This window comes from Oryza glaberrima, chromosome 9 (genome assembly GCF_000147395.1).
Source record: "Oryza glaberrima chromosome 9, OglaRS2, whole genome shotgun sequence".
NCBI classification, from domain to species: domain Eukaryota; kingdom Viridiplantae; phylum Streptophyta; class Magnoliopsida; order Poales; family Poaceae; genus Oryza; species Oryza glaberrima.
The window spans coordinates 17350411-17367916 of NC_068334.1; the positions used below are offsets into that span (position 1 = coordinate 17350411).

The 17506-nt window shown below is 46.3% G+C and overlaps 3 protein-coding genes and 1 pseudogene across 3 annotated transcripts; all 4 read left to right on the top strand.

The window, feature by feature from the left end:
* The first annotated feature begins 2536 nt into the window (after window positions 1-2536).
* On the top strand, window positions 2537-6662 carry LOC127785345 (probable galacturonosyltransferase 4). The gene is made up of 7 exons (XM_052312777.1): window positions 2537-2835; window positions 2959-3033; window positions 3231-3643; window positions 4195-4490; window positions 4635-4992; window positions 5095-5670; window positions 6139-6662. The coding sequence occupies exons 1-7, from the start codon at window positions 2706-2708 to the stop codon at window positions 6412-6414; spliced, it is 2124 nt and encodes a 707-aa protein (XP_052168737.1). The 5' UTR covers window positions 2537-2705; the 3' UTR covers window positions 6415-6662.
* Window positions 6663-6783: 121 nt separating this feature from the next.
* LOC127785346 (uncharacterized) lies at window positions 6784-7725 on the top strand (annotated as a pseudogene).
* Window positions 7726-9929: 2204 nt separating this feature from the next.
* Window positions 9930-10686, top strand: LOC127784201 (uncharacterized). Its single transcript, XM_052311391.1, has one exon. It carries the CDS (start codon window positions 9983-9985, stop codon window positions 10268-10270), a length of 288 nt encoding a protein of 95 aa, XP_052167351.1. The 5' UTR covers window positions 9930-9982; the 3' UTR covers window positions 10271-10686.
* Window positions 10687-13095: 2409 nt separating this feature from the next.
* On the top strand, window positions 13096-14225 carry LOC127783518 (nuclear transcription factor Y subunit C-6-like). The gene has a single exon (XM_052310705.1). It carries the CDS (start codon window positions 13205-13207, stop codon window positions 13808-13810), a length of 606 nt encoding a protein of 201 aa, XP_052166665.1. The 5' UTR covers window positions 13096-13204; the 3' UTR covers window positions 13811-14225.
* Window positions 14226-17506: the final 3281 nt, after the last annotated feature.

Sequence of the window (17506 nt, forward strand, 5' to 3'; positions counted from 1 at the left end):
GCTATCGGCTGGTATCGGCATCGGCTATTATCGGCTATCGGCTGGAACCACTCCATTGGCTTGTCAGCCGATCGGTTGTTTTGATCTACTATTTGCATATCTTATTAGTTGCAGGATCAAACTGACTGGCACGCCCGCACCTCACCAAGATTTGGACCTGCACTGGAGCTAAGCAGATCTCTTAGGCCGGTGTGTTCGATTTTTTCGTCAACAACAGCGTCCGATTTTTCTCCATCCCGCGCGGTCGTCCGGGTGTGAGCATTTTCGGTATTCATCATCAGATCTAAAAAATCGATTAGTTGGTATCATAACATGTCTATCGGTGTCATAGTATGTTAATTATGCTTAGATCATAGTGTTATAATATGTGGATAAGCAGTTTCGCTATAGGTTTTGCCCAAAGTCGTCGGTGTCGCTTGACACCGCTCATACTACTGTGTAGATCCGCCCTTGATCATGGAAATCAAGAAAAATGCCAGGGATTGGGCGCCCGACACGCGCTAGAAAAATCGGGCGCTGCGCGCGCTCGCCGCCCACGTGCTGTCCCCACGCCGCACCACGCCCACCATGTGTCTCCACCACACATGCCATTGCAACAAATCACCCACATATTATGGAAACGCCATATTAAGAAAATCCGTTTCATTTTTTGTTACACCAACATGTTTCAGCTAGTGTAGTCATGATGTTTTACTATGTATGGATGAAATGTTGCAGTGAATTGAAATATTCGTTTGCAACAAATCACCCACATATTATAGAAACCCTCTATTAAGAAATCCGTTTCAATTTTTTTTTGTTCTGCCAAAAATGTTTCACCTAGTGTACTCATAATGTTTCACTGTGTATGGATCAAATGTTCCAGTGAATTGAAACATTCTTTCGCTATTTGCTAAAATATTGTTTTTATATAGGGTGAAACAACTCTCGGTTTTTTTGGAACCGTTGTTTCATACATTGTAGCAAAATATTTCATGAGGTGATTTGGTTGCGTTTCAGCTTTTTAAAAGACTGAAACATTTTCGATCTATTTAGTGAAACATGTTCGATCCACTTGTAGCAAAAAAAAATCAGACCCCCGATTTGTAGGCGCCTATCAATGCTTTAGAAAAGCTCATAGTGTTAGTTTTATTAGGCTGCGTTCAGAATACCTGTTCCTATCTTATACTCTAGTGTTTTCACGCACGGGCTTTCCAAACGGTTAAACACTGTGTGTCTCTATAAAATAATATATGATAGTTACTTTAGAAAATCATGTTTATCCATTTTTTAAATCTTTTTAGTTATACCTAATTAATTATTATGTACTGAATAGCTATCCTGTCTTTTTAGGGAAATAGATCATGGACCCTTAAACACAAACACACACTTTAATCGGGAGAGGTCCAGACAAAGAATACATGGAGGATATGGCGGACTAACCGGCGATGAGAGCTTCCTTGGCGAGCCTTGGCACTAGTGATAACCAAACTCCAATGTACATAGAAGGAAGGCTTTAGATGAATGACGGCGGTGGTGGAAGATCGATGATGGGTGAGATCAGCGGTGGAAAACAAAGGCTATGTGATTAAGAGGTGGAGAGCGACGATGATGGATCGAGGTGGGGGGGGGGAGGGGTGAGACAAGGGAAGGAGGTTGGAGATGATAATATTGGTAGCGGTGATGGTGTTGGAGGACGACGATGATGATGATGAGGAAGACGGTGGAGCGGTATCACAATGGTGTGAGACGGGACAAAAAAAAAATAGGAGAGATAAAAAGATCAAGGGCATGTTTGGTGAGAAAGTTCTCAACTTATACTCTCGTTTTTCACACGTGTGCTTCCTGAATTACTAAACTATAATGTTTTCTTTTATATTTTCATATAGTAAGAATTTACATTAAAAATCATATTAATTTATTTTTTAATTATTTTATGCTAATAGTTAACTAGTCATACGCTAATAATTCACACTGCATTCGGTGCTTAGACTGTGTTCTTTTCTATGAGTTGGGAACCCATGTCTTGTGCACGGAAAACGAGATGGTCTATTAGTCCGTGATTAATTAAGTATTAGCTATTTTCTTTAAAAAATAGATCAATAAGAATTTTTAAACAACTTTGTATAGAAACTTTTTGCAAAAAATACACCGTTTAGCAGTTTAAAAAGCGTGCACGCGAAACATGAGGGAGAGGGGTTGGGAACCCTAAGTAAAGAACACAGCCTTAAATATAGAGACCTGCACCAATTTTAAAGCAATTTGGGACAGTTATCAGTTTAGGGACAGCAAATAGATCTACTACTCCAGCTCACACACTATCTGCCCAAATTGGATGGAGAAAAAAAATTTCTACTTGTACTCCACGATATCCTGGGAATCCAGGGTGGAGCAAGCAAATTTAAAGTCGTACACACGCATATATGGGTCGGTCGCTCACGCTCACGCTCACGCCGTCACCCACGCCACGCGCGCCCCGAGATTTCGCATCCCCCCCCCCCCCCCGCGCGCCGCGCGTGCCGACGCCCAAAACCCACACACACACAACACATCTCGCCTCCTCCCAAAAAATAAGCGGCCGCCTCGGCTTTCGCTGCGCCTGCGCCCACCGCAAAACGCGACCGCCATCTCCTCCTCCTCCTCCCGCATCGCTCGGCGCGGCGGCGGCGGCGGCGAGGCGCGCGTGCTCTCCGAAGTGCAGGGAGGCGGCGGGAATTGGGGAGCCCATGGTGGCGGTGGCGCGGGGCCGGCGCTGCAGGGGCGTGGTGCTGCTGCTCCTCCTCGCGTCGGTGCTCGCGCCCCTCGTCCTCTACGGCGGCTCCCCCGTCTCCGTCTCCACCCTCCCGGACTCCACCGGTACGAACGGACGAATGCCTCCCTCCCCCCCCCCCCTCTCTCTCTTCGCCGACAATGTGGGGAGATCCGTGCTTGACGGGTGGTGTTTTTGTTTTTGTTTTTGTTTTTCCTTCTCTTTTGCAGTGGCGAGCGGCGTGCTGGATCGGGATGGCGAGTACGATCTGGTGGTGGCTGCCTCCGACGTCTCCCTCACCAAAGGTGGGGGTGCCTTCCGCTGTTTATCATTTTGCATTTTTTGTACTATCCAGTAGTGCGGATTTACATTCTCACTGTTTGTCTCAGATCGTGGAGGAAATGGTAGGCAGAGTAAGATTCTGTTCACGTTTTTTGTTGCGTCTAAACTGCCGATTGTTGTAGACTCTGTAATGTTAAGTTTGGGTGTGTTGGTGTTGTAGATTTGACGATTGAGAGGCTAGGCGAGCACAAGAACCGGGTGCTATCAGCAACCGAAGATTGGCAAGTGGTTGAGGCGGCGAGTAAGAATCCGGCATTCGAGAAACCCGATGCAAGTGTATCGAGGAAGGACCCAGGATCAGGGGATGCCAATGTGGTGATTACTGAAGGGAATGGTGCTGCTCAGTCGGGACGGGATGGCGTTATCTGGGAGGTTGTCAGCAGGGACAGAGGTGCAGATGGGTTTACTCAACCATGGGAGATCAACGGAGGTGAGGAGCGGGATGGTGAAAGGGTTGATAGGGTAAAGTTGGGTGTTAGTGTGGAAGAACAGAATGATGGAACAGGTGAAACAGGGGTGAACAACATTGCTGGAACGCACACTAGTGGAAACCTGAATCCATCCCTAGAAAAGGTAAAATTGATTACAGATGACCGATTGCATACTTGGCAAGGGTGATAAAGTTTCCTTTTAAGAATCATGGGTAGGGACTACTAACTAGAAAGTAAGACTTTAGACACCTTGTGCCATCAACACCTCGCAGCTATATATATTTACTAGCACCTAAAATAATGCTCATTTTAGGAATCAAGTAAGTGAGTGCTGCCGAGGTGGTGCAGATTTTTCAATGGTTTTTATTTTCTTTAATGAATTTACTATTCTGTTGTTCACCTTTCTTGCATAGTTGCATTCTTGCATAGTTGCATGTATATTACAACTCTATACACTTGAGTAAAAATGCATTTAGATGCCCATTCTTTTTGTGATTTTCCATTTTGTCACCCTTTTCTGAAAGCTGGACTGCTTATTTGGAATAAACATATTGTTTAGTGGTGTTAACATACTGTAACTTGTGTACTCAGTTATCCACAGTCATAGTATATGTGTTCCGTCAACCACTCAACCGTCAGTGATTGTCTTTCAGGTTATGCTATGAACTAACTGTTAATTGTTCAATTGTCCAGGAAAGGAGCACTGGTAGATTGTCTGAACAAGTTACAAAAGCTATTCCCAAAGAGTCTTACACACCAACAACTAACAGTAATTCTGCTCTCCCAACAAGTGTTAGTGCTGGTCATTCCACTACTTCCCCAGACGCTACCATCCGCACAATCAAGGACCAGTTGACGAGAGCAACGACATATCTGAGCCTTGTAGCTTCTAGAGGCAATCATGGTTTTGCAAGGGAGCTTCGTGCACGGATGAGGGATATCCAAAGAGTGCTAGGTGATGCAACCAGTGGTGGCCAGCTTCCTCAGAAGTACTCTCTCTCTCTCTCTCTCTGTGTGTGTGTGTGTGTGTGTGTGTGTGTGTGTGTGTGTGTGTGTGTCATCATGGTGCATTATTGCTTTTGCCGTACCTTTTGTTGAAATTGGACATCTCACCCTTTTTTATTATTATGCAGTGTACTTAGCAAAATAAGAGCAATGGAGCAAACATTGGGAAAGGGAAAGAGAATTCTTGATAGTTGCTCGGGTGCTCTGAACAGGCTCCGTGCAACCCTTCACTCAACAGAGGAGCGACTCCAATCTCATAAAAAGGAAACCAACTATCTAGCACAAGTAGCAGCAAAATCTTTACCAAAAGGACTTCATTGCCTTCCGCTGCGGCTTACAAATGAGTACTACTACACCAACTCCAACAATAAAAAATTCCCACATATAGAAAAGTTGGAAGATCCAAAACTCTATCACTATGCGTTGTTCTCAGATAATGTGTTGGCTGCTGCAGTGGTTGTAAACTCCACTATTATTCATGCTAAGGTACATCATTTGACCTTTGACATTAATCTCTATGAACTAATAGTTCTGCTACCCATTTTTTGTTATATTTAACGAGATGCATACCACTTTATTTAAATGCAGAAACCAGCAGATCATGTCTTCCACATTGTCACGGATAGGCTTAACTATGCTGCAATGAAGATGTGGTTCTTGGCTAATCCCTTGGGTGAAGCAGCCATTCAGGTTCAAAACATTGAAGAGTTTACATGGCTGAATTCTACCTACAGTCCAGTTATGAAGCAGCTAGAATCACAGTCTATGATTGATTACTACTTCAAGAGTGGGCAGGCCAGGCGTGATGAAAATCCCAAGTTCCGGAACCCCAAGTACTTGTCAATGCTCAATCATCTGAGGTTTTATCTCCCTGAAATCTTCCCGAAGCTTAGCAAGGTGTTATTCCTGGATGATGACACTGTAGTACAGCAGGACTTAAGTGCGATTTGGTCCATTGATCTAAAAGGCAAGGTTAATGGTGCTGTTGAGACCTGTGGAGAGACCTTTCATAGGTTTGATAAGTACCTCAACTTCTCAAATCCTCTTATTGCCAGCAATTTTGACCCGCGTGCCTGCGGTTGGGCGTATGGCATGAATGTGTTCGATCTATCTGAGTGGAGAAGACAAAAGATTACTGACGTCTACCACAATTGGCAAAGACTGGTGAGTACTTATGAGCTTACAATCATATTTATTTGTAAAAATATTTGGAGATGGTCTCTCTGCCATCCTACTGCTCCTCCTGCACTTGAACACCAGTAGATGTAAAATATTAAGCCTCAACCAGCAGAGACCATCTTGTCAATCTCGTTGTTGTTTGAAGAAAAGCTGTAGTGGGTCCGTTCAGCTAGTGTAATGAAAACTTGCACTTCTAACCCTGGCTGGAATTGAATTGAAAGCACCTGATCTAATGTTCCATACTTCCAACTAGGAATTGAGCATGTTATATTGTTATGCTTAGAAAAGCTGCTACAGTTAAACCAATGAACAACCTCAAATTCTCAACCGAAAATATGATTTACCATTCTGTAGTGCTGGTTTTTTTTTTCTCGAACGTGCAGGAGAGATGTAGTGTTGGTTTGTCCTATTGTTCTGCTGTTTATTTCACTTATTGATATCTGATTTCTGCAGAACGAAAATAGGATATTGTGGAAGCTAGGTACTCTTCCTGCTGGTCTCGTAACATTTTGGAACCGTACCTTCCCTCTTCATCACTCCTGGCATCAGTTGGGACTTGGGTACAACCCAAACATCAATGAGAAGGATATCCGGAGGGCATCTGTCATACACTACAATGGTAATCTGAAACCCTGGCTTGAGATTGGATTGTCCAGATATCGCAAATACTGGTCAAAATACGTCGATTTCGATCAAGTCTTCCTACGGGACTGCAATATAAATCCCTGAATGACAGAGTGTTGTATTATCCAATTATTTTCTTTTCACCTGGTAGATTAATTCTTTACGCTCTAGGTTTTATTTAAGCTGTCTAGAGCGATATTCTTTTATCTGGGCTCTTCTCTCTTGTAAAGGTTCCAGCAAGTTAGTGGTAGGCTTTAGATCAGAGACATGTTCAATCACAGATCACGAAAGCTGCATCACATTTTGTAGTCACTAATGTTAATATAGTAAATTATTTGATTGTATTATTCCTATGGAAGAGTATTTAGGAGTACCTTTATTAATCTTATGTGGCTCCAGTATTTCAGGTATACTACTTGGTCATTTGTTCACTTGAAAGCCATTTATTAATCTGAACAAAACCAATATTTGCTGACTCGAACACGAATGCATATACATGCCCGATCTCTCTTGAATTGATGTACACTACAAATGCATACATCAGTGCAGTTTTTTTCCTTCAGTAACATGATGATAGTAATACATACATTACTGAAAGAACAAATGCTGTAAGATTAACAGCAGCATCTTTAACACCAATGGAAGAGTTTCCAAATTACATGGCATTCAATCCAGAAAATCACCAGCTCTGTCACAGCACGACACTGCAGTGTGGGAGAAAAAACTATCCACTGTGCCGTCGTTGGGGGCGATGGCTCGGCTGCGACCTCGCCGCCGGCCACCGCTTAGTCCCAAGAACAATGCAGCGTTTGTTCCTTCTTCCTTCTTGGCGGCGGCGTCCTAGCTCTGCACCGCCGTTAAGCAACAGCCGTTCCGGATTCCATGGACAGATCAGATCAAATTCGTTATTATCTCCATCTCAAGAAAAAAATCTTGAGAGCTATATATATATCGCATCGCTCTTGCAGTACATTTTTCCATCCGTTTGCAATGGCGAGAATACTCCTCGCGTTCGCCGGCGACGCCGCGTCGGCGGCGATGGCGACGGCGACCGGCCTCGGGCGGCCGTGGTTCATGGCGTTGTGCATGGTGGTGGTTTGCTCGTTGACCGTCTCGTTCGCCGTCTTCCTCTGCGGCCACAGCTCCGGCGTCCACGACGGCGATCTCCTCAGGAAGAAGAAGCCTATGAAACCACCGCCGCCTTCATCCAAGAAGAAGAAGGTGTCCACGTCGATGTCCGGCACGGTGGTCGACACGACGGGCATGTATACGGCGGCGTACGGCGTCGCCGTCGTCGGTGGACACGGTGGCCATGGCGGCGGCGGGTGCGGTGGCGGCGGCGGTGGTGGAGGCGGTTGCTGCGGCGGCGGCGGCGGCGGCGGCTGTGGTGGTGGTGGCGGCGGCGGCGGCTGTTAGACTTGCCGGATCTTGCGATGGCTTTGCATGGACAGTGATGGCTGCTTGGTCATTGTAAGGTAGTCTTGTGATCTCTCCTGTGTTTGGCCTGATGTTAATCTTAGGAAATTTTTGTTACAAATATTTGTGTCAGTTTGTAGAGATTTTGATCAATGCTAATGGATTTTGACATCTTGTCATCTGTTCATGAGGTCAACAAAAAACAGAATCCTTGTGTAAACTAGGGGCTTAGGGGTTTGTAGTTCTGAATGTGTTCATGAGGTCAACAAAAAACAGAATGCTTGTGTAGGGGCTTAGGGATTTGTAGTTCTGAATGTGTTCGCTAGATTGTGACTTTTAAGTGCTTTACAGTTTGTCGTCAGGATATTTCAAAATGTGACAAATCAGACTTTATCGCTCGTTGAAATACTCACAAATATTCTCGCAAAAAAAAAGAGAATATACTACAATCATAAGATAATTTAATAGTTAGATACTAGATAGACTATCATTGTAGTATGCACTTGCAGTCAACAGTAAACAGCTTTAGTCAATTCGATCGCCCATTTGCCCACACCATTTGTTTCCCTAATATGTCAAACTCAATGCCACTACGAATCAATTGTACTCCAGTGCCAGATTCATAATCAGTGCACAAAGCAGAGACAAAAAGCCTTCACTGGATCACCTCTGCCTTAAATATCGCCTCAATACTTTGAACGACGACGAGCATGTTGAACATGCAGGCACTGCACATGGCAAGCAGGATTCAGTAGGTGAAATTTCGACGACGACGATGATTAATTTTCTAATTTCGAAGCGAACTCTGCTTCATTTAAAAAAACGCTGCACATGGCGGTCAGTGAAGGTAATTCAGAAGGTGAAATTTCGTCTGCAGTGTTGCTCTCTGAATTGTAGAATAATTTTCTCCTTCCAAAGCTTTGCTCCAGTTCATTCAGGATTATCGTACTTTGCAAGTGACTGTTCTTTACTCAATGTCCAAATCACTTTTCTAAGACCACGTTTCAGGCTATTGCTGCAAATGCAGAATGAACATTTTGGGTATAAAGCTGTCCAAAAATTCATCCTAAAATTTGCACACAGTTTTGCCACATCCTCTGAATCTGTAGATGTAAAGTCGTGTGCAGCAAAATAGCAAATTGAATGGCATACTCTGAATCTGACGAGTGAGTGAAAGCTGCAGTAGTCAAGCACGCAGACTTGCAGTCTAACCAGTTTCAGCCTTTCAGGTTTTGCTGATGCCAATAAAACACCTACCTGTTCCTTGCATTCTGACAAAATTTTCTCTGAACTGATCAACAACGAAATCCTTGAACTCCACTTGATCTGTTTAGTACTCCCTCCGTTTCGAAATGTTTGACACCGTTGACTTTTTATCACATGTTTTACCGTTCGTTTTATTCAAAAACTTTTACGAAATATGTAAAATTATATGCCTACATAAAAATATATTTAACAATGAATCAAATGATATGAAAAGAATTAATAATTACTTAAATTTTTTAAATAAGATGAACGGTCAAACATATGCTAAAAAGTCAACGGCGTCAAACATTTTGAAACGGAGGAAGTATTAGTATTTCTCTCGTTCCTTCGTAACTTAATCGTTAAGAAATCAGCAGCAGGTTCAGCACTCGGTCGCCATCACTCCATCAGAAAAATGATCACGATTGAATATGTTAAACCACTACTACTAAGCAAGCCAATCGGCGATTTGATTGCTTAGCTCAAAGTACGCTCAACTAACCGGGAAACCTACACCGTATTGACCCGGCCAAAATCTAGCCGTCTATACATCATTTTATCAGAATAAATTTATTCACATGATTAATTCTCAGAATATTTTGCTTAATTTTTAGCGCGATTCGTGCACAAATTCGTTGAAGTGCAAAGTCAAATGCAGAATCACACATGCAATTTGGCTTTTTTTTTTTTTTGAAGAAAGGAGACGTCGTGAGACCGGTTCTTCCGACGCCGGCCGGGCGGTGTCATCAGAGATGATCTGGGCCGTCCATTTCTGATCCGACGGCTGGTGGCGGCGAGGCGAACGAACACCACCCGCGCTAAGCAAAAGCAAAACCCGTCTCGTTGCGCGCGGCCGCGTCACGCCGTCGCGCGCGCGCGCGCGCGTGGCGCGCGTGGACGTCACGTCACCGAGCCGACCCCGGACGAACACCCCACCCGCCGCGGCTATAAAATCGAATCCGGTGGGCTTTTCGCTTCACCTCACCACGGGGAAAGCGAGAGCGAGAGAGAGATGAGCCCGGCGGCGGAGATGGGAGCACCTTGGCCGGTGGAGTTCATGGGCGCGGCGGAGGGCGGGTTCGGCGGGGAGGCGGTCTACTGCGCCGTCATCCTGTGGCTGTCCGTCGTGGCGTGGATCATCTTCACCTCCGTCGGCGACGGCGACGAGGGCGGCGGCCGCGGCTCGCGCCGCCGCCGCCGCCGCAGCAGCCCGGTGTTCGTCGGCGCCGCCGGCATCTGCGACGGCACCGGCCCCGGGTGCAGCGGCGGGTTCGGCCCCTGCGGCACCTGCGTCGACTAGCGTCGCCATGAGCCTGTGAATTTGCGATGTCGCGAGGCGAGTACTAGTAGCCTTTTAGCTCTAGCTGATGCTGCTGCGAGCCATGGGGATTTTGATTAGGTGTGTGTGAGATCATCAGCTCCCCTTTGTGAAGGCAATAAGAGGGAGCTCGCGTCCAATCCTTTGCTTTAGCCGCTGCAGTAATCAAGCTCTAAGCTTTCTCCTTTTTTTTCTCCCAAATCGATCGATCCTATGTAAATTTCTTGAAATCTTGATCTTTGATGCTCTTGCTTTGAACTCGCGATCATATGTAAATTGATCGATCAAGCTGATGTGCTCTTGGTGTTCTTGAGTATTAGCATGGAAGCTCATCAGTTCCTCTTCGATCAATCCTATGTAAATTCCTTGAAACCTTAATCTTAATGTTCTCTTCCTCACTTGATGCTCGTGCTTTCAACTTGCAATTCTATGTAAATTGATCGATCAAGTAGATGTTCTTGGTGTTCTTGAGTATTATTATAGCATGAAAGTTCATCAGCTCTCCTGAGCTTGTGAACCAATTTGTGTTTTGTTTGTTATCGATTAGTTTGATCATGTCATGTTCAGATTGGTCTGCCACTTTCAGGTGGCAAAGCACACAACTGGTGCAGCAAATATCTATCTCCAATATATCATTTTCAAGTGGGCAATTCGGAGTTGGGAGTTAGTTGGGGGGTAGGCAACTTTATTAGTAGATGAGCAGCTGAGCTCCCCTCTCGTAGTCTGAAGCGACTGCAAAGGTGCAAAGCCGAGCTAACACGCCAACGCACGCAATTCAGGGGAGCAACCCAATCAACTCCCGGAGTCAAAAAACTGGAGCTGCACACTGGATTCTGCGGCTGCAACTTCTTGATTTTCTTGCCTATTTTTCCAATCTATGTACAAAATCAGCCGTGAGTAACAGTGTGAGGAGTGGAATTCTGCAACGTGTATGATCAACTGCACAGCATAAATTGCTTAATTAAAACGTGTGGGGTCAGCTCCGACAAAAATTAGCACATAGAGTGGATATTCTGGGCTAATACTATTTACTTCATCCGTCCCAAAATTTAACTATTTTTAGACTCTGATACGGTCTACAAGATGCTACTTTAACCAACAATTGCCCTATAAAAATAAGATATTCTAAATAAAAAGAGTTACATATTATGATAGTTTTTTTTAATAATAAATCTATAAACATCAATTTTACATTATTGATCTTTTTTTTATTAATAGTCAAAGTTTAAATTGTTTGGCTCGTCACTATGCTAAAAATGCTTATATTTTAGGATGGAGGGAGTATTTTTTTCGCTAAGTGCATAATTTAGAAAATAAATTAGTATATGATTAGTAAAGCTACGGCTAATAACCTATGGAAAAATAAACAAAAGAAATGATATAAGGATAGGATTGGCTGGGTTAAAAAAACAAAACGATGAAAAATCACCTAACTGAAAATTACTAATTTTAGATGCCATTTACAATAAAAAGAAGAAGGGTAAAATCTAGGCAGACGGATGGCCCGGATCCATGCGAAGATTCATGACCCGATAAAAAATCAATGTAGAAAAGAAATTAATGAAAAACAATGCAGACTAGGGGTGAATAGCGAGCCGGCTCAGCTCGGTCTAGCTCGTTAGGATAACGAGCTAGAAACCCAGCTCGGCTCGGCTCGTTTGAAAGCTCGAGCCAGCTCGTTGGACTCGCGAGCCAATCCAACAAGACAGCAAGCTCCGGAGGAGGGGACCTGTGAGTGCGACCTGCGCCTTCTCCGGCGGCGGTGGCAGCGGCCCTAGCGCCGGCTGGGGAAGTGTGGCTGGCGGCGGCGGCGGCTAGGGAAGTGCAACGGCAGCGGCGACTCTAGCGGCGGTGGCCCTAGCGGCGGCGGCCTAGTGCCTGCTGGGGAAGTGCGGTGGCGGTTGGGGAAGTGCGGCTGGCGGCAGCGGCAAGGGCGACGGCCCTAGCGGCTTGCGGCAGCGGCGGCGCGAGCGCCTGGCGACGGCGTCGGCGCAGTCTCGTGCGGCGGAGCGATGCGGATGTGCGGTCTCGACTCTCGTCTCGTACTCTTGTGTGGTGCGGCGGTCGGCGGATGAGGAATAGGAGTGACCGAGTGAGGAGACCAGGAGAGGCCTAGGGTTTTGCTTTTGCTGTTGTCTTGGGCTTGGGCCTTTGCTATTGTATTGGGCTGGGCCTTTGTGGTTGTCTGATGAAGTCCTGGCTCGTTAAGGCTCGCGAGCCGGCTCGAGTCGGCTCGTTATCCCTAACGAGTTAAAATGCCAGCTCGGCTCGTTAAGAAAATCAAATGAGCCGAGCCGAGTCAGTCACGAGCCGAGCGAGCTAACAAGTCACGAGCTTCCTGTCCACCCCTAACGTAGACTATGTTTGTTCTCTTAGTTTGGAGAAAGTTTTGTAGTGCGCGTGAAACGAGAAAACTCAATGCACATAATTAATTAACTATTATAGATTTAAAAATAAATTATTTTTAAACAACTTATATGTAAGAAACTTTTATATAAAATTATACCATTTACCAATTCGAAAAGTATGCTAACGTCCAACGAGAAATTTGAAGTTTGAAATTGTTGAGAAAAACAGCCCTCAATATAAAACTAAGCTTCAAAATCAAATTTCCGGTGACAAATCCTTAGACAAAATTAAATAGACAAATCCATACATGCACTAGACATGTTTGAAGTGTGAACACAGGTGAGTTGAGTTGAGTGGCAAACCACAGAGCCCAAAGGGGATTAACACCACCACCATTTCACAAAGAAAAGGATAATAATAATAATAATAATAATAATAATAATAATAAACACAAAAACAAATCCATCACCCAAACCCAAGTGAAGAGAAGCAGCAAAGAGAGAGCTTTTCCATCCCCAAATCCCCTCCTCCTCCTCAAACCCTAGCTAAGCTCCGCTCGCAGCAGCCATGGATCCCACCAAATCCAGCACGCCGCCGCCGGTGATGGGCGCGCCCGTCGGCTTCCCGCCTGGCGCGTACCCTCCGCCTCCCCCCGCCGGCGCCGCCGCCGCCGCCTACGCGCAGCAGCTCTACGCGCCCCCCGCCGCCGCGGCGGCGCAGCAGGCGGCGGCGGCGCAGCAGCAGCTGCAGATGTTCTGGGCGGAGCAGTACCGCGAGATCGAGGCCACCACCGACTTCAAGAACCACAACCTCCCCCTGGCCCGCATCAAGAAGATCATGAAGGCCGACGAGGACGTCCGCATGATCGCCGCCGAGGCCCCCGTCGTGTTCGCCCGCGCCTGCGAGATGTTCATCCTCGAGCTCACCCACCGCGGCTGGGCGCACGCCGAGGAGAACAAGCGCCGCACGCTGCAGAAGTCCGACATTGCCGCCGCCATCGCGCGCACCGAGGTGTTCGACTTCCTCGTCGACATCGTGCCCCGCGACGACGCCAAGGACGCCGACGCCGCCGCGGCCGCCGCCGCGGCCGCGGCGGCGGCCGGCATCCCCCGCCCCGCCGCCGGTGTGCCGGCCACCGATCCGCTCGCCTACTACTATGTGCCCCAGCAGTAATGTATCTGATTAACCCCTTTCAAGCCTTTTCTAAGCGAAGGATGTGTTGTTGTTTGTTGTTGCTGTTGCTGTTCTTGTTGTTGTTGTTGCCGCGTAATAAGATATGTTGATAATTTATGGCTTCCCCTGAGCTTAAAGAATTTGAGCTTTTGGTTCTAGAATCCGGGTAAAATTGTTGTAATGGGGAAGACTGTATGACTGTATTTGTAGTGCATGTCTTAACTTGTCGGATAGTGTAATCCGATAATTATTATGCGGTTAGCTGGTTACCTCTCATGATTACTGTGCTCATGTGCTGTGCAATTTATGTTCTTTGTTTTGGATGTACAATGTTGTAACCAGAATTTGGTTGTGTAAGGAAACTATTAAAGGTTGTGCGAGGGCAGTGTGGCTATCGCTGCATTTTAGCTTACAAGTCCCTCGTATGCAGTAAGGTTTACGTGTTCAAAGCCAAATGCGGAAGCTTTTCGTCAATGAAGTTGACACACTAAACTTAAGTGCCTTATAGGTTTTTGCTATTATTGATGTGGTTGACATACTTGGTTGATTTGGTTTGTCATTGACAATTTAGCTCTTGTGTTTGGTTTCAAGGAAGGTTCTTTTTTTTGTCAAAACATGAAGAAACAAAATATCAAATATTGCCTCTCCAATCTTATACACCCTCCATCCACAAATATAAAGAATCTAGGTTGTTTAGAAGAGTTTAATGTTCAGGTGAAATTACTTTGATGCCCCTGGGTGTTGATTGGGAAAGATCATTCCTAGTGATGCAACTACTAGTAAGTAATAAATCCAAAATCCCTTATATTCGTGGATAAATTTTGAATCCCAAAATCCCTTATATTTGTGGACGGAGTGAGTATATAGTTACTAAACAATAGTTCCGCATTTCTAATTTTTCACCTATGGTTGTATGGGTTTGCAGAATTATGCAGTTTTCTTTTTGCTATTGTTTCGTAGGGCATAAAGAAGGTAATTAATTCGGTTCTTATTTATTTCCTTTACGCTTCTGTATTTTCAGTCCTCAGTGTGTAGAGTTTAAAGTAGTGATGTCATGTGTAAGTATGGATTTTCTTTTACCACTGAATCCCTCATGCGAACTTGGATATGTGGTCCTTTTCTGCACAGTTAGTTTATCAACACTTCTTGATTATGTAATTTGCAGCTACTCATGTGGAACAACCAGCACTACAAACATGCATTTGCAGTACACATCATTCATCTTAAACTGCTTTATCTATTGGGTTTGGTGATAATTATGGCTTTAAAGTTAGCAATGCCCATTTCATACTGTAACGGTTATTTGCTTCTGAAATCATATTGAAATGTGGCATGTTATGCTTCAGAACATCATTGTTACGTTCCAATTTGTTCATGTGACTTTCATCCTGTTCTATGTGGATCATCTACCCAGGCAGGAGCATTCCATGATACTGCTTGCATTTGATATTTGGAAAAGCTTTTGCTTTTAGCATTTGTTTTCCTCTCTTTGGAATAGCTTCCTCTGACCCAGTATCTGTATATTATTGGACTGCAGTTTATACCTTGTTTCTTCTGATTTTATTGGCTGAGACTATGCTCTTCCTGGAATGAAATGACAAGTAGTTATTACCTCTGAAGGAAAAAGTACACCGGTGGTCTCTCAACTTGTCATTCGGTGGTTTTGACCCTCAACTTCCAAAACTGTTCACTTTAGGTCCTTCGGTGGTTTTGACCCTGGTTTTATCTGACGTGGCGGCTGAGTCAGCGTGGGCCCCACCTATCAGGATGCCACGTGCCACCCTCTCTCTCCTTCCCCTCCTTTCACTTCCTCTCTCTCTCGCTCGCTTTTCTCCTCTACCAGGCCAGCCGGCGGGTCGTAAGGTCGCCGGGGCGAGAAGGGAGAGGAGAAGGCCCGACGGCTGGCGACAGGCGACGAGGCGGCGGCGGCGACGCGGGAGCAGGCCGGTTGGGGAGGAGGCCGGCGACACAGAGGCCGTAGGCCGTGCGGGCCGCCGCCAGGGACATCTCCACGGCCGCCGTCGTCTGGGCGCTCACGCACGTCGTCCAGCACGGCGACACCATCCTGCTCCTCGCCGTCATGCTGCTGCCGCACAGGGCACAACTCTGGTATACATGGCCATGCCTTCCTCTTGAACAGCTTGCCAATTTACAATGCCATTTTTATACTGTATGATTGAGCTCTTTGGATTTGTCTTCATGGATGAACTTTCACTAGTTCAATTACAGTTCTTTTCCTCTCGTTTTCAGGCAAGAAGTTCTGGGAGTTTCCGCTCTTTGCAGGGGGTTGTGCGAGCGGCCACAGGAGCGTGTTGATTCAGAATTCGGATGTCGCTTATTTGTGTAATCAAATGATGCTAAAACTTCGTGATTTTTATGATCCGAGCAAGGTACAAAAAGGAGCGCTGTTGTGTTTTTTCAGTTCAATATTCCAGCACAAGCACAAGCACAACAAAAGCACGATGGCAGTGGTGGGAGACGGCGGGGCGGTGGCCGTCATCGAGCGGCGGCGCCTGGGCTTGTTTTGGACGGGGGAGGGCCGGCGCGGGTAAGCGGTCGGAGGGAGGGAGGTGAGGAGGCGGACGGAGGGAGGGAGGGAGGCGGCCAGGCGGGCGGGGAGGACAGGATGATGCGGCGGAGGAGGGAGCGGAGGAAATCGGAGCCGGAGCCGCCGCCACCTCAGCGTCGGCTGCCATCGCCACCCCAGCATCGGCCGCCGCCGCTGGCTGCCCTCCCTCTCTCTCCCGCCTCGCGTCCGCGGTAGGAGGAGCCGTCGTCTCCCCTTCTCCCGCGTCGGCCATCGCCGGCCGCCGCCACCCCAACATCGGTCGCCCTCCCACCCACCTCGCGCCTGTGCTAGGAGGAGCCATCGTCTCACCTTCTCCCGCGTCGGCCGCCCCGCCGCCGGCCGCCCTCCCTCTCTCTCTCGCCTCACGCCCGCGGGTTCGGCCTGACCAAAGGAGTAACCTAGTAGAGAGGAGGAGAGATGGGAAAAAGGAGTGATGACGTGGACACACTGACATGTGGGCCTCATGCTGACTCAGCAGCCACGTAGGATAAAACCGGGATCAAAACCGCCTAGGGAACTAGCGTGACCGGTTTTGCATAGTTAAGAGACCTCGCATATTCGGTTTTGCGGTTCGAGGACGTTTTTTATCCCGATGACAAGTTGAGGGACCTTCGGTGTACTTTTTCCTTCCCCTGAAACAATGGGAAAAGATGGTAGATAGCCCATCTGGATGGGCCGCAGAGTATGCTTGTTGCTGCATGACATGGGCTTCTGAAATCTGAAATGTTCTATGGCCCTTTTGCTTTCGCGTTTTCGTGGTGAAATGGGACGAGAACTGGGCAAACATTCAGAATCATCTCCAGCCTACAATGTACTCTCTCCCATAATACAAGTGTCTCTATGATTCAAAATTTGTCCTACAATATAAACATTTCCAGCATGAAATCCATACATTAATTTTCAGCTAATCAGATGCTTGGAGGGAAAAATCTAAGCGATTCAATATTCAAAAATTGATCACTGAAGTAACTGAAAGAGAATATCTCGTTTTAACATTAGTGCTAGTATTTATTAAACAACTAAAAAATTGTTTATATTTTAGTACAAATCGAGTAGTAGCAGTAGCAGACGTCAGTGAAGATCGTGTTCCGATCACCTGAGAAACCGTCAGGTGGTTTGTCTGTGCC

What these genes read in the sequence shown, in the direction of transcription:
- LOC127785345 (XM_052312777.1), top strand. Translation starts at nt 2,706, where the DNA reads ATGGTGGCGGTGGCGCGGGGCCGGCGCTGCAGGGGCGTGGTGCTGCTG. An exon ending in CACCCTCCCGGACTCCACCG is followed by an intron (nt 2,836 to 2,958) that starts GTACGAACGGAC and finishes TCTCTTTTGCAG; the next exon opens with TGGCGAGCGGCGTGCTGGAT. An exon ending in TGAATCCATCCCTAGAAAAG is followed by an intron (nt 3,644 to 4,194) that starts GTAAAATTGATT and finishes TCAATTGTCCAG; the next exon opens with GAAAGGAGCACTGGTAGATT.
- LOC127784201 (XM_052311391.1), top strand. Translation starts at nt 9,983, where the DNA reads ATGAGCCCGGCGGCGGAGATGGGAGCACCTTGGCCGGTGGAGTTCATG.
- LOC127783518 (XM_052310705.1), top strand. Translation starts at nt 13,205, where the DNA reads ATGGATCCCACCAAATCCAGCACGCCGCCGCCGGTGATGGGCGCGCCC.